Source organism: Ixodes scapularis, unplaced genomic scaffold, assembly GCF_016920785.2.
Source record: "Ixodes scapularis isolate PalLabHiFi unplaced genomic scaffold, ASM1692078v2 PGA_scaffold1__304_contigs__length_218370807, whole genome shotgun sequence".
Classification (NCBI taxonomy): Eukaryota; Metazoa; Arthropoda; class Arachnida; order Ixodida; family Ixodidae; genus Ixodes; species Ixodes scapularis.
The window spans coordinates 192566125-192589895 of record NW_024609846.1 but is presented as its reverse complement, the minus strand read 5'-3'; the positions used below and the strand labels follow the sequence as shown (position 1 = coordinate 192589895).

The 23771-nt window shown below is 41.7% G+C and overlaps 1 protein-coding gene across 1 annotated transcript in view; it reads right to left on the bottom strand.

Annotated features, from left to right (window-relative positions):
- The window catches only part of LOC8033658 (kinesin-like protein KIF12), a 173021-nt gene extending 152360 nt beyond the window's left edge, over positions 1 to 20661 (bottom strand). The window contains exon 1 of the mRNA XM_040213715.3: positions 20648 to 20661. Within this exon, the coding sequence (XP_040069649.3) occupies positions 20648 to 20661 (14 nt within the window). The remainder of the gene's footprint in view (positions 1 to 20647) is intronic.
- Positions 20662 to 23771: the final 3110 nt, after the last annotated feature.

Genomic DNA, 23771 nt, shown 5'->3' with positions numbered 1-23771 from the left:
TTGTAAAGTACATGACGCAGGATCCCTTTTAAGATACTGTTGACTTTTTTGTGCCATAACCCGGAGCAGTTGCCAAAAACTGTTATGCCATAGCGGAGTATGCTATATGCTAACGAGTTAGCTATAAGTTTTCGGATACCAAATGGCAGGAAGGGCTTGATGTTGTATAATAAGCAGGAAACACTCCTTAATTTTGAGCATAGTTTTATAAAATGTGAGTTCCACGAAAGGTCCGAGTCAAAAAGAATACCTAAGTATTTTACGGTGTTCGAATAAGGAATGGGAGCACAGCGGCAGGCGACGCACTGTGATGTGTGAAGCAGAAGAGGAATGCCTAAAACGATAGTCTTAAGTGGATTGTGAAAGCAAACTAATTTTGTTTTTGAGACGTTTATGTCGATTAGATTCTTGCCAAACCAGTCCATTAATTCGATGGAGCATTTCTGTAGCATTTAATCGCCATGGGAAAAGAAAGGTGACTCGTTAGCAGATGAGTGTCATCAGCATATTTATAGATGGTACAGTTTGAGATGGAGGTATACATGTCGTTGACGTATATACTAAAGAGCAGAGGGGATAGAATCGAGCCCTGAGGCACACCTGCTTTTAGGGAAATTTTGTTGCTCCATATTCCTTCTATTGAAACCACTTGTGTTCGATCCTGTAGAAAATTTTTTAACAGGGCCAAAAAAGGCCCTCGGAAACCAACAGCTGAGAGCTTTTGTATTTAAATGGAATGGTTTACTGTGTCGAACGCCTTGGAGACGTCGAGAAAACATGCACATGTAAAAAGGTTAGATTTAAAACCTAAATTTATGTTGTCTGAGAAAGCTTCTAGAAGATGTTGAGTACCACGCCCCGGAATACATCCGTACTGGGTGGGAGATATGATGTTGTATTTATCCACAAAGGAAGCCATCGTTATATAAATAAATTTTTCTAATATCTTAACCAATCATGGCAGAATAGATATTGGCCTATAGTATTCTATACGGTCTCGTTGTCCTCCTTTGAAAAGAGGTTTAACAATGGCGGTTTTGAGTTCGATAGGAATTGAACCAGTTAAGATTATTTTGCTGAAGATAGCAAGAAGTGTATATATCATATAGTTGAAATTTCTACGAAGATCGCTGAGGCGCATCCCATCGTATCCTGGGGACTTGTTTGGTTTCAGACTAAAAGTTATTGTCTCAAGGTCGGAAAGGGTCATTTGTGGAAGAAATGGCGACGCCATATTTAAGTTAAGGAGATGAGAAGCTGATGAGTCATTTTGTCGGGCTTTGCATGAAAATGTTGCGAAAACATTGTTGAAGGCACGAGCCGTAGCCAGTGGATCAGGTCCAAAAAAATCGTTGAATGCATTCCCTTGTAGTCGTTTGGAAGGAATACCCTGTAATTTATTTATCAGTGACCAGGATTTCGCTGGATTGTTTCGAGATTCTAGCATTTATTTATGAAAGTAAAGACGCTTTGGTGAACGAATCAGGGCGCTTACTTTGTTGCGAATAGTTCTGAACTCACATAGAAAGTTCGAGCTCTGTGGTGATCGACGGCATTTTTTCCAAGCAATTTCTTTAAGCTTTATGGCAGATAGTATATCCTTATTTAACCATGGTAGGTTTGCTTTTCTTTGTTTTATGAAGATAACCTTTTTTGACCTCTCATAGAACTGCCTAAATAGATTAACAAACGAGGGGTATATGTCCAAGTCTGTTTGTGTTAAAGCCTGCCAGTCGTAGGTGGATATATATTTGTCAAGTTTTTGATTGTCAGTAATTTCAACTTGACGCACTTTATTTTGTATTATTTTTGATGTAACGCCAGGAAATTCTGTGTTGCATGCCACGAAGTAATGGTCCGATAGTTTTTGAGTTATGACTGCTGCTTTTGCATTTGGTAATGGCGACCTTAAATTAATGTGATCTATCGAGGAGGTAACCAAATTGCCTATAAACAGTTCCTCCCTTGTAGGACCAAAAATTGACGGCTCGATGCCATGATCTGACAAGAGAGTAAGATATTCGCACACAAGGGGCTTCGAAGACTTTAGTAAATCGATGTTAAAATCTCCTACTAGACAAATGGCTGCTTTACCTGGCAGAGCTGATAGACATTCTCGAAGCTCGGCTAAAAATTCGGAACCTTTTTCAGAGGGTGGTCGATAAAAAGTCAGCAAGCATAGGTCGGAGACTGATGTAAGTATGCGCAGTGCTATTGATTCAGATGACCGAAACGATACTTGTATATCTGAAAAAATTAGCTATTGTTTTAAAAAAAAACTGCGATTCCACCACCGCGTCTATTGTCGCGGGTGTAAAAAATGCTTTTCAATCCGGCCAAGAAAAATTGGTCTGTATTTTCATTAGAAATATTGATTTCTGTTAGAACAAATGCGTCAGTTATTGGTAGGACAGAGTTAATAGCCAATTGGAATTCGTCCCAGTGCTTCCGGAGGCTACGGATATTAACATGAAATAAAGTGAAGGAACATGCGCTTGTTGTAAAGACTTCTGGGCAAGATTGAAGGTCGTTAAGCCGAAAAAAGCTAGCCATTTGTTTCTAGGCGATTAGCTCCAATGCTTCAGTATTAGTGATGTGAAGTGTCGTGCATCCCTGGCTTTGTTTTGCGAAAATTTTTCCATGTCGTACCCAGGTAAACTTAAAGTACTTCTCTTTTCCTCTAGTTCGGGCCATCCAGAATAGTTTCCTGTTGGAATCTGTGAGGTTATCATTGAAATATATTCGAGGATGAGAACCGTCACTAAATAGGGAGCCGAGCTTCCCACGGCATGACATCCAACGTTCTTTCAGAGCAACAGACGAGAACCTAACCATGATAGGAGGTATAGCAGCCGGTCTAGCAGGCCTAGCAGGCAGGCGATGGGCGGACATGACATGACCAGCCTGAAAATCCTCAACTTCCATTTTCTCCGCGAGGTCTGTCATGATATCACGAATATTCTTCTGAGCTTTCAACGGAATACCATGTACCTCCATTTTAAAAAGACGATCGACTTGCTCCTTGTCGTTTTTGTATGATTTCAGCCGATGCATTTCGAGCGCCTGCTCCGCGCTATAAGATCGCAGGGCGCTCAGTTCTAGTTGCATGGCTTTGATGGTGTGGTCTTGGAATTTCGATGTTGTCACGAGCGGATCGTATTGAGCGGAGACAAAATTCACGGATTCCTGCAACGCATTCAATGAGTCTTGCATAGTGTCGACCACCTGCTTCATTGACAACAGAGCGTCGACTTTTGGGTGTAAATCATGATGAGTGTCGACGGTGTCTTTCCAGGAGAGTAGGAGGTCTAGCTTTTTGTTTACTTTAGCTAGCTCTGACAAAACCGAACAGGGGTCTGATTGAGATGACGTTGTTGGATTGGAGTCTAAGTTTGACTTCTCGAGTCCTCCTCGACATTCAAGGCATCACCATTTCTCATGTTTGGAGGCGCTCATGCCTTTAAAGGTGTTTTCAGAGACCCCCAAACATTTTTTTCCAAGGTGACTCGATCGTGCACAATCGGCACATTTCATGAAGCGGCCGTTGTTTGGTAGAGATTCAGAGCATACAAGACAAGTATCGTCTGATGACATGGTGGAATGCTGCGTAGAACGACGTTGTTGCTGGTACAGGTAGTAGTTTACAATAAGCCAAAAGACAAGATAAGGAAATAGCTCCAGGCTCACCCGCAAAGATTAAAAACTACAACTGCGCGAGCAACCGGGTGCCGGGAAACACAGCATCAGATGGTCCTGAATGGGCTTGCACGAACGATCCGGTAGAGATACCGAGTTGATGGTGCCGATTCTGACCGCAAAATAGGAGGCTTGTCGGAGAAGCTTCGCACGGCCTGGGTGAGGACTTCCAGTGGGTGCTTCGAGTCGTCGGCATAAGGTGTCTTGAGTTACCGGTGTCGTCACTCAGAGGTGCAGAGATGGATGATTCAAGATGGAGGTCTTGACCGGTAGCGGGCGATGGATCATTCTTGTAACTAGGTCAATCGTCTTGTTGCACAGAGTTGGAGTTGCAATACCGTGGGCTGAGTTTCTCCAGGGATGGAACTTCGGATGAATTACGATGGAGAGAGCGATAGAAACCAATATTTACAGAAACATTCGAGCAACTCGAAAGTGGATTGCGGTGCTTGCCCACTTCGTCTTCTTCGTCTAATTAATAATAATAATAATAATAATAATAATAATAATAATAATAATAATAATAATAATAATAATAATAATAATAATAATAATAATAATAATAATAATAATAATAATAATAATAATAATAATAATATTTATTCATGAGAGAAGAATGACCAAGTTCAGCTTCGGACCCGGTCAAAGCCGGCAAGGGCTTGTGGGACCAGATCCAGCAAGAGAAGAATCAAAGGGCCAGCTCGCATATTGTCACACAGTATGTAAAAATAAAAGAAGAGAAGAAAATTACACAAAAAATTGTCATTGCTTCCTCAGGACGGACAACGGAGTTAGCCGCGGGGCCAGCAGATCAGTCGGAGCACTAAATAAAAGAAACGGCACTCATCGGCGCGCGCACACACACACCCACTCACTTGTACGTCCGCATTGAAGAAAGGCGAAGCAGAACGTCGGGACGAACAGACCAACACTGTAGATACAAATAGTGTAGGGCACTAAAAAAAATATTATTGTTATTATTATTATTTTTATTGTATTTCGTGTTTTTTGTTTAGCTGTTTACAGCGTATGTGTAATTTGTAGTGTTAAGTTTCGGTGTGCTAGCACCCAGGCCGTACGGTTGTCTGTGGACACCGATAGAATTGATAATTGAGTCTTGATTATTATTATTATGCTAAGGCTCATCTCAAGAAGGAGACAATTTGATTTTGTTGCATGTTTCAAATGATATTTTGCGTAGTTCTGCTCTAGATATGATGGTAGTGTGGTGTTGTCACATACTGAGAGTATTTATATCGAATTTACCTTTTAATTTAGATGTATCTGTAGAGATATTTCGTTAGCATTTTTGATTTTCTGTTTGTCTCTTTAAGAGCAGCATGCTCGTCAAGATGTTGATAATTATCAAATATTACTATTATTCTTATGTTTAATAATAATCTTCTCTTGAATAAATCAAAGCAAATAATGTCTGACACACGTAAAACACATACATATGCTTTCCTCACAACATTTATGCAGAGGCCCTGTGTCGTGTCGGTGAGATTTGGGATTTTGGAGTGATGTTTGACTCCTCGCTACGCTTTGGTGCAAATGTCTCTCGATGAACCGTGTCTGCCTCGCCCACATCGGGTGTTGCCCGCAGAGTGACTTGCGACTTTTCCAATTCGAAAACTTTACTTAGATTGTACTGCGCATTAACGCGATCTCAATTAGAATATGCCTCAACAGTCTGTAGCGGCCTCTGTCCCAGTAGCTTATTATAGCTGGAGTGCGTGCAAAACAAATTTCGATCACCATATCGACATCGCTACTGTCCCGATAATCCACAACTTTTGCGCAATAAATTTGCCACGAGGGACTTGCATTTATATGGTTCATCTTTATATCAACGCCGTGAGAAAGCCGATTTGTTATTTTTGTTCGAAGTTTTTCACGATAATATTGACTGTTTTAACTTGCTGACTCACCGTTCCGTGTTCAAATTTCGTTTGTTTATGATTATGATACAGTTGTTCGTATGTGCAGGGCATACAACGGCCCAGCTGGAGACAGATGTTTTGGTAGGTGCCAAAGCGAGTTTTATCAAATTCCTATGTGCGCTGCATTCGGCTTTTTATAGGGAATATTGATCTGTTGTCCATCAGATTGAAAATGTTTTTTTTGTTGAATTTTCTAACATATTTATTGTTGAGGGTCTACAGTATATCTACACTGATAAATTTTGACGTGCAAATCCTGTCTGTGTTGACTGGTGTGCGCATCTATAGTTTTGTTGATTTACGCTTTTTTCTCTCATCTAAATTGCTAAACATTATGTGGCGATGTTATTTAAAAGTACTTTCAATCCTGTTTTATGTTATACATTCTATGTGCGCCTTGTGGTGTGTCTTGTGCCAGTACCAAAGCTGGAAGGCCGTTACTGGGCACCGATAAAACCGCTTCTTAGTACTTCTTGATTCTTGAGTATTATTATAATTAGGTAATTAAAATAATAGTTCCAAGCTACAAATTTTATACAAGTTAATCTCATGATCATTTTAAGGTACACATCATGATCAATAAATGAACATAACTTTGATGAAATATTCGAACCAAATGGAGGTTCCGACGGGTCTTAATCTCGAACTTAAAAAAAAAAAAATGTTTAAGGACAGTGAGGTCATGCTTGATTTGGCAGGGCGCAAATATACCTCTAAGAAAAATTTGATTGTATAGCTTAAACATCATATGAATACGCTGACATCAAATGCAGTTAGTAATAAAATTCACAGCACGAATAACACAGTTGAAAAAACGGTTTTTATTTTGTCATAAACTCCCATTTTGTGAAACCTTTATTGCCTTCCAGCAGCTTATTATTTCCTTTTTGTACCGAATATGTTTATTTAAGGCCAAAGTTTACATAATGACACGTTTTTAAGTACGTCATATGAATGACCACGTGCTCGTATTCTCGGGACTATTTAAGATGACGGTTCCGATCAAAGAAATATTTTATGCCGAAGACTATTCCCCCCGGCTGTTTTTTAGCCTTTTTTAATTTTCTTTTACTAATTTTCTAATAGCTAATGTGATATACGCACTGCCCTTATAATAATCTCTTGGAGCAATTCGCTGTTTTGTATCCCGGATTCTGTTGCACTTTTTTTTTATATTTACGCACCACTGAAGACACGTAATGCAGGACACACCACTATTTTTTGTTTTGAACACACTCCTGTAAGTTTTAACTTTTGCTTGAAGGCCGCGACACCCATTCGCACGGGATAGCCACATCTGCGAACATAGAACGACGCCGTTGGCACAATAAACCAAGAGTAAATTTTTCTCTCTTTAGTTCTCGCAGTTAAAGAACTTTAATAAAAACTGACTCTGCGGCGGAATCTCCCGACCGTGTGGCCTAACTAGGCGGATAAGATTAGGTGGGTATAGAAATTTGGCCTAGTCCACATGCAAAAATGTCCCTATGTCGGGTTCTTGCCAACCGTATGGCCCACTACATGCTGTTTAAATAGTAAAACAATATAGCAACAGCCGATATTCTTTAAAATCCTTGTCCCTTAACGTTTTGGCGACACAGTGGTTACCCCTGGGAAACGGATGGGGCAGTGTGGTACTGACCACACGCCTCCTTCTATTCACTTGGATACTTCTCCGCAGTCGAGGTCTAATGGCGGAGAAGTCAACTTCAAGGTTTTTGTTTTGGGAATATTGTGAGATAAAACGGATACTTTTCAACTGCGTTAACGCTGCAGTATTCCGAGAGGAACGTATAGCGAGATAATGAGTTCAGTTTTTACTCCCATAATTTCAATGCGAACAGACAATGTATTGGTGTGCGTTCGAAAAATTGTAATTACTTGATGTTCATTGAAGACCTCAGGTAGTACGTACAGTCATATTTACTTGTCATTGAAAAAAAAGATTCAGATAAAAAAACATAAAAAATGATTATATGCGGAGGTTGTTTTCCTCAATAGCGAAGAATAGCTTGACAACTACATCAAGACAGACTATGCTGGGGTGAGCCATATCCTCAGCTACAAAGGCAGGGGTCATCAATGAGCTCCGAAATATACCTTCCGCACGTATCAAAAGAATACTACAACCAAGCTAGAAGCCCGTTGGATTCGCGGTCGTAACAAGGACAGAGCTTGCATGCTCGAGTCTAACCTTAACCTGTTTGATTACTGAACAAAAAATAGTAATTATTACTTAATGAAAACTAACAACAGGATAACGCCAACTAAACGAATGCAATATTCTTTAAATAAACACATAAACATATGTTCTGTACACTAGAAGGCCACTTTACCGCAAAGAAGGGGCCAGGTAGCACATTTGGTTTGTGAAATTATCAAAGAAAACTTATTTCTATAGATCTCACAAAAAAAAAAGAAAAAAAAGAAAGAAACGCCAATCACATTTTCTGTGGATTAATAAAAGTTGGGTCTTTTTTCTGTTTCAGAGAATGAGAAAAAAACAATTTTTCGGAAAAAAAAAGGGGGGGGGGGTTGGGTCATTTAAGTTTACAAAATCGGAGAGTGAAGGAAAAAGCAAGAGTTTGAATTTCGTCCGAGCTCTTTTTTGTTTTCTTACGATACTCTTCAGTGACCCACTACGAATTTTTTTTTTTTAGCTGGATACATTTGTATTGATTCTTATGTATAAAACGTTTTATTAAAAAAATACAAGATTATTAAAAAATACGAATCAAATGCACCATTTTGCCGCACTTTGTGACCTGGTTTATTGCTGAAGCATAAAAATTAAATTTTTATTATTTATATAAAAGGGGTAAAATGGGTTCCATCTACATGGTAGTAACTCTAGTGAACACAGAATGCCGGAAAGGGTGGCTAACTAAAAAGTTACGCAGTCATCTACTCTCGAAATACTTTTGTCTTAGCGAGTTAAACATCCAAATCACTCTGGTTTGTTCTATGAAGTAAGATAAGAAACAAAAAGCTATTTACTCACTGCTGGGCCATACAGATCATATTTACGAAGCAACAACCACTCAGTTATACATCTGCGTGAGTATCATGTGTGATAATTTGAAATGTTATTCGTTTGCGAGCTTCTACCTAACTTCTTATGAAAAAAAAAATCTCTTCCGCACAACTTTTGAAGATATTTCTGTTAGGAGAGACACTCAAAGATGTCATCAACCATTTCAGCGTCAAAACTAGAAAGTTGGGAGTAAGTCAGGTTGTTTAGGAGAAACTTTGTCGTTTCCAGCATATTTGTCTCTGTCCCAAAATATATTTCTGAACGGCTGCGCCACAAAGAATAGGCTTTTTAGCTCGTCGTTCGTAAATAAAGCGTGTATTTTACTTTATATACGTGCAAGTTATGTGTATTAAAGGACCATTTAAAGTTTATTCTTTGAGCATGATTGTCGGTCAACCACGTCTTCGGTTTCTGCTGCAGTCTTGCGTTACTTGTTTATTTTTAATTATTAAACCATGTGACTAAAATAAAAGAAGCTAAATGACTGCGGAGGTTGTAGAGAGGTGATTTCGTTTTATATGTCGTGCCTAGGTAAGCCTGAATTTTAACGATTGATGCTTGGCAGAACTTTATACTCATGCCATTATTACGCCTCTTCCATAACGCCTAACATGAAATCCAACTAATAAGCCACGTGGCACAGAGGCAAAGCTTACAAATGAAGAAGCTGCTCGCGTTATATCAACAACAGAGATGTCAAACCTACTGGTATTGCCAACAAGCAAAGTACGTTACTCACGTTGCAAGCCGCATCTGAATCCTGTAGTCCGAACTTCGCTCTGACATGCATCTGAACGTGATCGACTGGCCGCGCGTTGGTCAAAACGACCCGCTGGGCAGTCTACTGCCATCTACCGGACGTCATGCAAACCACTACGTCAGCCTTTTATCACTGCCGCGTTTGTTGTGTTTTGATCCTGGCGTCCCCGTGGTCGCGATGGCGTCATCAGGATGGATCGAATTGACTCTTACATTTCCAAGAGTTCGCAGCGTTAACGTTACGAAATTAGTTTTAATAAACACAATATATTAATCTCTCCGCCGGAGGGATTCTTTACTAAATAACTGAGCACGATTAATATTCTGTCTCGTTGTTGGTTTATTGAAATACATGACGATATACCAATATATAGTTTTGTGTTTGGTCTCGTTCTCAAAGTTTGATTTCTACCTATCGAACGTTTTTGCTATTGCTCGAAATCTAGGCACACGTTGCTGCCACATCGAACATTGATTCGGCAAATTTTGTTTCGGGTTTTAGAGCGCACTTATTTGGAACTTGTTACCGCCATGCAACATATTCGCTCCATCGTAAGTCAGGGCGCAGCCGAAGACTAGAAGACATGCAAACATCGGCGCAGGCATTAAAGGTCCAAAATCACAGCGCGAGCACTCTGCGCGATTCATTTAGTTGGCGGTAAGACACGCGCAGAAAGACGACGTACGCCGTGACGCAGCGTTTTTCGTGCTGCCTGATTTGCTCCATTGACTCGTAGTGTGGGCTGCATTGCGACTTATGATGAAACGGAAACCCCGTTTTGGCTCTTGACCAGACAGCTTGGGTGCTCTCTCAAGCACTAATCACAACGAAGCACTGGCAGCCGTTAGTACCACTGGCGTCAAACCGGAGGTGATCGGATTGCACCAAGTTTGTGAAGAGCGTTCGCACACGCTTTGTGCACGCAAAGAGATAGCGTGGTCACCGTTGCCCATGCACCGCGCCCGAACTGTGTTTTGAATTGGCACGTGGCGACGACGCTATTTCTTCGCTCACGTTATTCTAAATATGACCTTAGGTGTGCGTTCCACTGCCTGCCATATTACGCACAGCTGTCCAAAACCGCAAAATTGTTGAACTAAAACGTTCGGTATTAATCGATAAATGTTTTAGTTTTGGATCGAACCCCTTCTCGCGCAGAGCACGACAAATTTCAATTCAAGAATTCCGATCTTGCTCGAGATTATAGATTGGTTCTACGAGGCGGCCGAACGAGTTGACCTACATGTAGTAATCCATACACAAACCGTACACTGAACGGAATGTCGTAAAAGTGTTCAGGCTGTAAAATCCATACTTTGATATAATCAGAGAAAGGCGCAACATCAATATCTAGCCTTTGAATATTATATTCAATACGGTCATGATTTATGAGGTATTTTCTCGCTTTTAATTGGGCTCATAGAATCTCCGCGAAACTTGCGAACAATGACTTACTTTGTTGATAAATTTTCATCTGGTGCCATTCGGTGAAGAATCAGGTCGTTTTCATTAAAGATTACAAGAGGCGCCATTTTGTTTTGTCAAACTGAGAAAAAGCATTTCATCAAGGTGTTCTTATACTTGCGCTCAAATATTTCAGTTGTATAACGTAAAAAATGCTATTAAAAAACATTAAAGCAGCTGTTTTTTTGTTTTTCGCCTATATAATTAAATATATTTAATTGGATTTTAACTGCGTAAAGTTGGAGATCACTATAATTTTCTACTTTCTATATCGCAAACGAAACCTAAACGAAGTATTTCTGAAATTCCCGCTCAATGCTCCCTTATTAATACTGCGCGCCGAGAGCTGTGAACTCGCACCGTGAGGCTCACAACGCTTTAAATAAATATTGGCAGCGACCTTTATCATCAAAGTCAAATAATGCCTGATATGCATTATAGGGAATTAGTGAGGGAACTGGTGTGCCTCGTGACGCATATTTTGCCCCAAAATTTAGCCGGGAAACTGAATGATGGTATAAGTCACGCTATATCAGGTCACGTGATGTCGATTTCATTCTCAACATTTAGCGGAAAAGCTGGATTGGTGTTTAGGTCACAAGATGTGAATTTTCCCGCTAAGTTTAGCGGGGAAACTGAGTTTACGTACTTGTGAAGTGCTGTCAATTTCCTCAGGGTATATAGGAAAGGACGTCGTGTGACGCCGCCAAATTTAGCGGAAAAGGCAGGGATGGACGGACGGAAGGAGAATATTTCGGGATTTGGGGGAAGCGTTCAAAATCATTTCATGATTTAATGTTTTAATAAAACGAGGTTCACTCGATTACAACAATACTTGTTTTCAACGTAAGTGGAGACGCAGCTGACCCTACGAGCTCATGGGACGAATAGAGGAGTGCCAAAATAGCGCAAATCACCGGGTCTTTTATTTTATGCCTGATTGACGCACCGATGATTGAACACGTAAAGAAACACGACGAACCCCATGATGGTGGGCTTTTGACGCGGTGTCTGATTCGTCCCATCATCTCGTCTAGCTTCGACTGCGTTTCAACTTAAAAAGTCGACGCAATGATTTTTGTACTTTGCGCAGATGCCGCTTAGAACGGATCCCTGGCATTAATGACTTGTGAAGCACCTGCCTCCCTTTTTCTGCCACACACAAACGAAGTCGCAGAAAAAATTAAAGAGAAGCGAGCAGCGTTCACCCCCTCAACTCGCAGCCAGAACAAGCGGCCACGTGATCTGGAGCCGATTATATGCCGCCAACGTTGGTCATCGCCACGCGCTGGGGTTGTCAAGGCACGGGACACGCGCCGAGTTCCAGGCATTGTAATGGTTCGGCTATTGTCATCATTGCAGCGATTGGACACGGGCCACTACCCGAATGCTTCTCAAGCTAGTAATTATCACGAGCCAAAATCGAGTGCCCACGCAATGCTCGGGTTCAGTCTATGAGCCGCATTCAAATATCTTCACTGGGCGGAACTGCCACCGCCCAGTTTCGTCATGAAGTTTTGAGAAGGAGAGATTGAATGAAAACACTCGCTTCTGTCCTTGAAATTACACCGCAACAAAGGGGTTTCTTGGCCAGTGGCGTTGCGTGCGAGTATCCTTGAGTCCTACTAGTGCCAGTAAGCTCGTGTGAAGTAGAAAACTTTCCAATTGAATATCGTTGCACCGCCGCTTTAAGGTGATAGGAAGTATGCAGCCAATTTCCCTTTAAGCGCCGTGACAAGGCACTTTTGGCGTTGCTTGATTGGCTCCCTCATGCCGTAGCGTTGGCTGCGGTCCGAGTTAAAGCAAAGCGAAGTATCGTTGTCTACTTGCAGTATGGCATTTTAACGCGAGGGCGTTAGGAAGCTCGTGTCGCAGAAAAGCCGGCGTCGGCGGGACTGGAAAATCCTGATCGGTCAATAGGGTCGTGACGTCACGGCCAAATAACCTCGCGCGGGTATTTCAAACCTCCCAAAACGCTCAGGTGAAACGTGACGTCACGCGTGGAATGAAAGTGTATAAAACGTGACATGTAATACGGATTAGAGCCCTCTATATTTCTAAAATGATTTCACCTTGTAAAGTAATTCAATTGCCTTAAATAAAAACAATGGAAGAATATTAGGCGAGATTCGAACCCACGAACCTTTTTTTGCGAGCCAGACGCGCTATTGACTATAGTCGGTTACAAGTCAAGAAGGTAGGAGAAGTTCCTCCCACAAGCGTGATGCGCCGGTTTCAAATCCCTCCGCAGTCGAAAGAAAAGTTCACTAAAAAACGCTGCTTGTTCTGCTTGAATGGAAAGATATTGTCTACAGACTGATGCCAACTTGTCTCCGATCCCACTTTTTAAGAAAGCAACCTTTGTATTCATCGGAGGGGGAACCGAGTCCCTGAAAGCAGTGTGCTTTGATGGCCTAGTTGGTTCATGACTAAATGGAACAGCGCGGAACATAGGACAGAAAGAACAGGACAACACGAGCGCTCTGTTGTCCTGTTCTTTCTGTCCTATGTTCCGCGCTGTTCCATTTAGTCCCTGAAAGCAGCCTTTGTATCCATCGGAGGGGGAACCTAATCCCCGAAAGTCTTATTTGTTTTCGTTGGAGGGGGAAAACGCTAATCTCCCTCTCGTGGCTTCCACAATGCTAAGTCAAAGTCGAAAGATAATGCAGATATGTACAGGAAGGCAAGACCCTCCTCGCACGTTGGCCGCGACGTCAAGGAAACGATGGGACGCTACTGGATGCGGAGGTGGCGGTGGATTATATGATTCCCTTTGAGGCGCATTTGCCGCTACCTTCTTGACCTGTAACTTAGTATAGGTCACGCAGATATACGCTTGCACGGATTTCTCCTTCCACTCTTAAAGGCGACGCTTAAGCGTCCAGCTGTAATTTTCGCGTCAAAATGCGCAATTTAAACATATTTCTATCGATTCTGCGAGGGTTTCCGTGGGACGTGAACGTTAACGCAAGTGTCACGCGCGAAAAAAAGTCCGATGAACTCGTAAGTAAAACCGCCAACGTTTCGTCACTAGGACGTCGTCTGACTACGCCCGTTTACTCTTCTCGAGACGTCTCTGCGTGGATTGATGGATGTGAGGGTTTCGAGCGATCGGTGTACAGCTGCAAAGCGAAGTACCTGAGAATCGATATCAATTTAATGCTGCGCCCTCCCGCAAAAGTGACCTTCCTGTTGTTTCCGTCACGATATGGACGGGGCTTAACGGGCCTATATTCGATCCGTCTACATGCTCGTATTGATTCCATAGGGACCCTCGCTATCGCTCACGTAAACAAAGTCGGCTCTACCTACAAAGCGATTTCATCAGCCTTTGCAGGGTCAAGGTTGCGACATTCGCATCCAGCCCCGCGGGCCTTGATCAACCTGGAAGCGTGCAGTCAGGCCAGAAGTTAATGTCTCCACGCGAGCGGCCGTTTTTTTTCCGTAAGTGCTTGATTGGTTGTTTGAGCCTGAACTGATGCTGACGTCACGGTATGCCGTTGTCATAGAACTTGAGACAGCGCAGAAATGACAAAGACGAGGAAGCGCAGACGCGACCCAACACTCGTCCAGCCTAGACCTTCCTGGTGTTTGTTATTTGTGTGCTGTTTCCAGTTTTATCATGAAGTAACTCCCCTGAATCACCGCTTTGTGCCATTATCATTTCTGTCCGTGTCACCGTTATGTAAATAAAAGGAAAGGGAGAAGACTTCGGAAAAGAAGAGCACGGAACAGATTGAGTGACGCGTATAGGAGCGAAGGCAAACACTATGCGTTCACGTTAGCGTAGCGTGCTCCATGCTGCAAATGCGCGTCGTCACCATGCGCCAATTCAAGACGCAGTTTGGGCTCCCGCGCTCGTGCAGTGTAGAACACGCAATGCTGACGCTAACGCACAGTGCTTGCGGTTGCTCGTGTACGCAATACTAAATCTCACTATTAAGTTCTTGTCTGACGGTACCTTTTGTTTCTAGCTTATCGCATTCATAAGTCCAAAAGTTCGCCCCAAAAATTAGTTACTACCACTTTAGACATAACCCAGAGACAGGGGAGAAGGAAGGACAACACAACATGAAGTTTCAAATGTTAAATCTTCACCAGCTTGTTCAGGTTCTAAAGTTTTGTTAGTTACTACCTTTGGTGATAGGTGCAGCGTGACGCAGCAAGGAATTCATTTGTTTTTAATTTTAGTTAGAATCGGACATTTTTTTGGTTTCGCTTATTACTTGTAATTTGTAGCTTTTACGAGATTGAAGTACATACTGATAAACAAGGAAAGTACAATATATAAATAAATAAATAAATATATATATATATATATATATATATACATACATATATATTTACATCTTGAGAAACGCAGTGCTTAATGTTTTTACGCTCCTTGGTTCGTAATTTGTTTTTCGGCGTGTTTTATAGGCTAATGCGAAAATCCAGTGACTGTGGAGTGTTAACGAGATGGTCGGGCTTGCCACGCCATTCCATGACTAAAACTTTGACACAAAAAATCTCGTCGCGCATTTAGAACTGAGGCTCACACGTCTGTTTTGAAGCGCATTAGGGTACTCGGAGTTGAAGTCTAAACCTTTTTTTGTTTAGAGATGCAATCATTTAAAAAAACGTTGATCAGAAGGAGCTGGTTTTTCGTTGCTTTCACTCAAAGGTGCAAGCAACTCGGCTTCAATTGTTCTCGTTTAACAAACGCAGATAACAACGTTTACACACAAAAGAAGAACTAAAACGTGCGAGGTTTGGTGAAAGAATTTCACGTTAGATGAGTCGATATTGTTTTAATTATGATTCCCTACAGACGTAGTAGTAATATTGTTTTCTCCTCGTTTTCTCGTTTGTTTCGTCTTGTACGGATTTTTGGTTTAGACGTTTGCACCACGTGGTTGGCGAGCGTAATGAAAGGTAGAAATCGGAAGCTCAATGCCCTGATTTTTTTCTTCTAAAACATATCTTCCGGTCTACCATGAAAAGAAGTTTTTATGACTCTATGAAAACAGAGATTACTTTTTAAAATAACTCCCTAATGCCAAATATATTTCTGTCCGTCCGTGCATTAACCTGCAAATTTGAGCGTGGAAATTGATGCCACGTGACCTAAACGCCAGTTTAGTTTGCCAGCTAAATTTAGTGGGGAATTAAAATCATGTTATATATTGTAACGCTTTTATTTAGTTTATTTAGTTTTATTTATCTGCGTATGAATTTAGTTTCTTGCTATTTTTAGAGAAGATACTTCACGGGACTTAATCACGAATTCTATTTCTGTGCAGAATTTCACGTGGAAATTGACGTCACATGAGCTTACATCATGTGACCTAAGTACACAAATTTAGTTTTATCGATAGATTTAGGCGAAATTAATTTAACGTGACCTAACCGTCACCTTACTTACGCAGGAAGTCAGGTTTTATACTAAATTTAGCCCTGAAATTTATAAAGTTGAGGTCCATGTGTCCCTGAGACGACGATTTAAAGGAGCTGTGCTGCGATTTTAACGTTGAAAGAATTGGCATCTTCTACTTTTTGTATTGTTCACCTTTTCATAAATGACAGAAAACACACATCCTTTCATCGAAATGTTGCGATTCCACCGCGTAATAGCGAGGCACAAATTGGAATATTCCCCGACATGCAGCCGCGAGCGGCGGCCATGAGAACCACGCGGCATGACATCAGGGGGGAACTTGTGCAAAGATAGCAAGTTGTGCGAATACCTGCTCGATAAAAGGCAACTTTTCCCTAAATCTTGTTGTTCCAACATAAATATGAATGCGTCAAAAACCTGGTATCGCTTACAAAACTTGTATTATACAGAGTTTTAATGGCGCCATCTCTTCTAGGTCCACAAAACCATGAGCTCTACCGGCTACCGCGAACAGCCGCCAGAAGCCGGAGTGGGAAGGGGACAGAACCGGACGGGTATGGCCAGACCCGAATGAGACTCTCATCCTTTCACCATATTGTTCGCGCTGCGCCAGCATGTGGTCAAGCAGTCGCAAGCGGATGAGTTCTCGCTGCTCACTGATGGGAAAATAAGCGCCAAAAGAACACGGACCAAGAGTAGAATAACAACGACACAGGGCGCACTTTCAACTGAACTTATTACGAAGAAACGAATTAACTTTTCTACCAACGGGAACACAACATCAGACATAACACGTCACGTTAGTCCCCGCCCAGCCCACATTTTAAATATTCAAACTCATCCGTAGATAGAGCCAGAGAAGTATCGCTAATGCATTTCTAATTTCAAATGCCCCATGAAGCTGGCGTGACACTTTGTTTTTGTACATTGCCAAAATTCTAGTGCCGTCAAATGACGAGGCGCAAGAGCATCTGCTCCAATGTACAGCCAAATGCCCTGACGATGTGGTTCTAGTTGAAGCGGCGTGCTCGCGGACCCGTTCATTGACACATCTTCCAGTTTGCCCTACATAGCTTAAACTTCACGTCATTGGGATTTCGTAAATGATGCCGGTTGTGCAATCAGTGTATCTATTCTTATGCTTGGTCACAGATGGCTCTAGAGGGAGAGCTTCACCGGAACCCGGCGCGACCCCCATTGAGGTCACAGCGCACATGACTGGGAAAATGATGAAGTAGTTGAGAGGCGCCGGAAACCTCAACCTTTGTCATTTCTTAAAATAAAACTGGGACATGTAGGCAAAAGGTTTTTTTTGTTTTTTTTTTTTGTTATTTTTTTCAGAAAGGTCGAGACACCAACCCCCAAATTATGTAAGTAAAGCACTGAAATTGTTCCGAAGCTCCTTTGATGTCTTGTAAACCCATTTAAAAGACCTTTGATGCGTTCCATGCATTATGTGACGTCTAAAATAAATGTCACTGCGAAATAAAAAAGAAAAAAAAAACAATAACTGTGACTTAAGTGAAATAAGATAACCGTATTCACCAAAATCATCAAATAATGAATACTCGGAATCAAAATGACATTTTTCCGAGATTACTCTTTCGGGAAAGGTCTGATAGAAATCACGGTATGATAAATGATCACACTTGTGTTGCGATCTAAGTCGACTCATGATGTAAATCATTTTGAGTTTTTTTTTTACTCTAGAAACAATAATGCAGTTCATTTGAGGGATCAACAATTCACGCGGCCTACTGTGCGTAAAATACATAGTGTTAAAACACTGATTTGTCCTCAAATTATACTGTTATCTTAAATAAAGAAGTTTTGCAATAAATCGGATATGATCGTAGACAATCGACGAGAAAAGGCAGGGACTTTTCGGTGATTGTTTACGATCATGAACGAGGTGGCCCAAATTGCCACAATAATGAAACTGAAAATGGATTCTTTTTCTGAGATAATCTGGTCTTCCCAGAATCTCGCATATCACGTACGACCGCATTCAGGATACACTGCCATTAAATAGTCAATATCATTATAAAATCAAGTACCTGCAATTGCCTTGGAAATAGAGGGCAGTAAACACGTTAGGACTTGTTGCGTGCGGCAGAAAGTGAGAGGAAATAATGACAAGTTATGTGTTTATTTAGGAAATAACTTGTCGTCTTTAGTGGAATCTTGTTTTTGCTTTGTTAGAAGTTTATATGGTTACATATACAGGACTATAAAATTAACTCTATCTTCTCAGGCTTTGCCGAATAACACAAATAATTTCTGTCGTTCCTTTGAACACGCAACTAACTGTTTAGCCAAGATGATTAAAGTGTGTTTTCTATGTTAGCTTCCCATTTATGATCGACCGACAAGCTCTGTTCGCTAATTTGTTTCTTAAAAATCGATGTAATCAAATGTAAAACAATTTTTTCTTGTATCGCTTATTCCAACAAACAAAACTTACTTTTACATATTACATTTTAGTTAGAGATTTTTATAATAAGGATGTATATCTTAGACCACTGTTTAATAGAATAGAACATGCATAATAAAAGGTGAGAAGCGTTTCTTTGTCACCTTTATGTTTGCCGTCCTTCGTCTCAAAAACTTCGTTTTTTGATTGAGTTTGTTGCTTTTCATTTAATGTATAATATAATCGTAACGAGTGTGTTGGTAAAAAGCATACTACTGAGTTTCGATAATTCCAAGATCAAGCCTGTTTTCTGGGCACTAGAATGGAACAGCTGTAATTGAGTCTGAAGCTTTCGTATTTCACTACTATTGAAGTGTTTTATGTGTATGTGGAATTGATTTAGTATCATTTCTGCCAGCTATTTCCAGACTATTACGATGACTTCAACGTGCACTACATTTTCTAATAAGTGACCTATGAAAGTGATTAAAACATTGCCATAACTAAACCACAACGTCAGATTTTTAGAAATTTTAATACATTCAGCATGAAACAAGGACACTACGTGTTCACTGTTTTGTTTGTCTTGGGTGTCGCTAATTAAGCTAACAAGGCCGAGAAAAAAAAAGCTGCAGCCTTAACACTCCAGACTAAAATAAATGCTTTCTGTACACATTTAGTTGCAATCGAGTTAATGCCGTTCTCTGCAAGAACACTTTCCGATAAAATCGCAATCCATAAGGGGTGGTGCACCGATAAAACACTTTTTACCGATAAGTCGGTGACCCTTATTTGAAGAACTAGTCGTGCAATTGACCTAATGCGGAGACTACTAGTATTCTCATTTTTCCGAAACATCGCCAATATTATATTACCCATTTCTCGAAAGCAAATGTTAAGATTTGCATTCCTTTAGCCATGCATAAATAGCATGGCTAAAGCTAAAATTACATGGTATTATGAGAGCCAGTTTGTTTAGATATTTCGTTTAGACATTCAAATGGTCTGGGCTCATGAAATAAAGTAGATGGTAGGACGAAAATAAATCTGCAAATTACTCTAATTGCGTAGGGTTGCCAATCACTAAAATAGTTTAAGATATTCAAATGTATATAACACGGATAAATCTTTAAGAGACAAACAAGATTGACATCAAGTCAAAATTATTATTACTTTACTGACTTTTGTTGACAATCGTAATAAAAAGGTTAAAAACAATGAACCGCGTCAAGGGAGAGCCGAACTCTCGCCAGTTAATAATTTATTCATGATGACTTTGACAGCGACAAATACACTTCCCGCGAAAACGTTATAATGAAAGGTCCAATTACAATTGGTTAATCGGCAAACAATATGGTCGTCGAGCTAGTTGGTACTGTTCAACTTGTCCCGTGCAATGGGCACATTGCTCTGAACAAGAATTCGCCTATTTTGGTTAGCCTTGTCGTACCATCACCCCCTCTAACCCGACCGCTTTCAAACAGGTTTCTTCAATTAGTCCTCAGAACCCACGCGCCCAAGGGGGAGGTGTTTGGTACAAGGACGCGGGATCCAACTCACCCTACGCATATTTGCCTTTTAATCGCGGCGAGCTCTTTTTCGCGTGCGCGGGAGCCATTCCAGCTTTTCGGTACAGCGCTGCCCTCTTCCAGCTGAGTGCTTTCCGCCGAATGAGCGGATGACGAACCTCACTAGCATTTCCGTGCGTGATGGGACCCATTATTTAGATTCCGTCGAAACGAGCCCAATATCGACTTCCCCCGGGCCAAGCGCACCACGGGGCAGATCTATAGTCGAAAGCATGGCTCGGGCGAAGGAAACAGGACCTCTCAACACTCGCTCAGTGAAAGGATTGACATATAGCCCTGCCTTCCATCGGACCCGTCAAACAAACGGAAAAGCACAAAACAAAACCGAAAGAAGGTAGGTGAAAGCACACACAGAGCGGATGCCTACTTACCGGTTGTCGCACATTGTGGCTGGTCGTAGCGTCGGCTGGTCTTGCTGGTGGTGCCTCAGCGCCGCACGGAGGGACACCATGCAGTGTCAGTCCGCTTCAGCACTGCTGACTACCGCGCGCGTCTCGTCGCTACGTCCAAACGAGGGACAGACCTTTTTTTGTTTGAAAAAAACTGTGTCCCCGCTGTAGCCAAGAGGAGCAGGAAGGTCGCGAACGCAACGCTATCGATGAGTGTTCGCTTTTCTTTGATTTAAAGAAAGAAAAGATTGAGAGTTAGGTATTTAGATCCCGGGGCAACGTGACAAAAAAAATCGGGAATCACGATGCCGGGTTTCCTTTGTTTGCGTTCGCGCGATTTCGGTTGCTCTTGGCAACCGTCCCCCGTGAAAAACAACGTCTTTTTTTCGGCTGTGGCGCCATCTTTTGAGAGGTAAAGCAAACTTTGGTCTTTTTTTTTTGTGTTTCTTCTTGATGACCTCCAGTATGGCGGTATGGAGGTAAAAAAGATGTTTTTTTGTTTTAATTGCAGGCGGCATAAAACGTGCTTTGGTTCGGGGTTCCCGAGAACGTCACCGACCTGCTGGTGACGGGAACCGAGATTCACGTGAATTGTGGGCTTTGTTTTTTGCAATTTTATGTATGCCTATTTTTTTTTTTTTCTGACCGAGGGTAAGTTTCGGGTAATTACTTAGATCTGTTAAACGGAACGAGGCGAAAAACAAGCGTGAGTTCCATATTGATTTTTCGTTTTATTTTATCTGCCCTGAACTGTTAGCGTGTTCAGAAAATAAAGTCACCACGTGTTAGAACGCTTTAATGCTCCTGCGTGCTGTTTTTATTCCTAGGTTGCGTTTTACTTCTAATTACTTGCTAATTTATTCCGATAAGTTAGCGTGGTACCGTATGTTTTGAGTAAAACGACCAAGAATAATCCCAATTCTATGCATCTGTGCACCTACTCCAAATAAAATAAAAGGGAAAATTAGAACGGCCACTTTTTTAGTCGATTTGAGATAATTTCTCCGGTCTAAACGCATGAAAGAAAATAACTCGTCGCGCTCTATAAAACCGTCCTTCCTTTTATATTTAAAACATGTTTTCTGAAGCCTGCGTTTTAGGTAGTTCATTTTAACGCTTACAGTCGCCACGGTTATTCCATGCTCTACTTGAAGTGAACAAATTTAATAAACTCTAGTGGAGGTATGTGAGTGTGTGAAGAATATCTAGGGAATAGCAAAAAGTCTGGTTTGATTCACTTAAACAAATGCGTTGGTACTGCTTCTCGGCGGCTATAAGTATCTCTAGGAATGCGTCATAGACATTGCTTCAACAATGCACACGCGTTTGGGTTGGGATAAAAGAACATAAAATTCAGCACAACGCGCCACTTAGCAAGGCGAAATGCGATCGTTTGCATAGGCTGGGAATGGCGAATGGGGTGTAGTAAGGAAGTATTTCTTAAACTGTGGGTCGCGAAATTGCCCGGGTACTTGGAAAAAAAAAGGGGGTGGGGGCAGAAGCGGAACTTCTTTATTGCTGTAGCGGTGTAGATGAACAGAAAGAGCAGGTCGCTGCCAAACATTGCGCCGGAACTCAGGGTAGCGACGTCTAAACTCCACCTTGCCTACATTTTTTTTCTTCTGTTCTTGGCAAAGATTTCCAACTTAGCTGACTCATTCTGAGTATTTAGAAACTTTCAAATGAAAAACGTCAGTGCCAGTTTCGTGTGGTACTACTCATGCACTAAAATTAAAAAGCTTGTGACATCGGAAAAAGCCGTGGTGACTGGAAGGAGGGAAGGGGGGGGGGGGCGCAATATGTTTGTTTAGGGGTGGGTCGCAGGGTAACGGGATTTGGGAATCCCGCTGCCCTGTGATAAATAACAATTCCGACAGTAACCTTGGCCTCAAATGACAAAATCATCATGATGATTTTGTTTACCAACCCAATAACGTTTTCTACATTTACCAACCCAATAACGTTTTCTACATCTGCAGATGTAGAACACGTTATTGGGTTGGTAAATTTTGTCAGGGTTGATTGTGTAGCGAGACATATACCGCTACATCTGAAGAGAACGCCATTGGCTTTCGCTGCGGTCGCATGATCCCTTACGCCAGTCGATGGGAGTGAGGCATCGTCCTCGGGGCTGCGACGGTGACACTGCATAGTGTGTTTAGTTTAAACGGTTCAGCATTTAAAGACGAGGTAAACTTGCTTTAGGGTTCTCTCAGCCCTGGAGCCATGTCGGTGGCCATAGTGGCCACAACAAAAAAAGAGGCAAAATTGGTCGATTAGTTAGCTAATTAGCTAAAAGGTTAATTCAACCTTGAAAGTTTTCGTTTTGGGAACATTATATTTTGAGATTTGACGCCCGAGCTTACAATTCTCTCCCACGCCGTAAAATCTTGATTACTGTGATAAAACCAAAATTGTTAAAAAAAAAGAAAGAAAAAAAAAAGAACTGGTTAAAATTAGATCTATAGTCAGTGACAGGTTAAGAGTTCAGGTGAAGTTCCTCCCACCTCTTTCCACATTAGAAGAGCGAACACAGGAGAGGAGGTCACCTCCTCTCCAGCGTTCGCTCTGCTCAAATGGAGAGATGTGGGAAATGCTTCCACTTCACTCCTAACCTGCCATTGTCTATCGGCTGTTAACCAAATGCTGACCCCAACCCCCCATGGTCTGTTTTGTGCGAAACAGGCTCGGTGACTCCGGGCGTCGGTCTACGGATTCCTAGGTGGCGTGTTTGAACCGCGACCTATATGCATTCATTTTTTTATATTTTTTTTAATATAATTGAGATCCCGGTTTCACGCCAGGAGATCTCCAGGTGGTCTGAATTCAAACCGTAGTCCTTCGCCGGGGGCAAGCCAGACGCCGTCCTTCGTTCATTCGCCACGTAAACACCCGTTTGTTTACCTAACGTGTCGAGCGAAGTTATCTGTTTGACGACCGCAACGAAGCTCCAAGGTCGAAAGTTGCCGGACTATAGGGTGACTAGGTTCGCGGGTTGCGTATCAAGGCTACTCGGAACCGAGCGATTACTTTCACGAATTGAGGTCCTCGGCTATAGAACTCCGTTTCCCCTTTACGACCAAGCGCAGGCAATGCTACGAGCCAT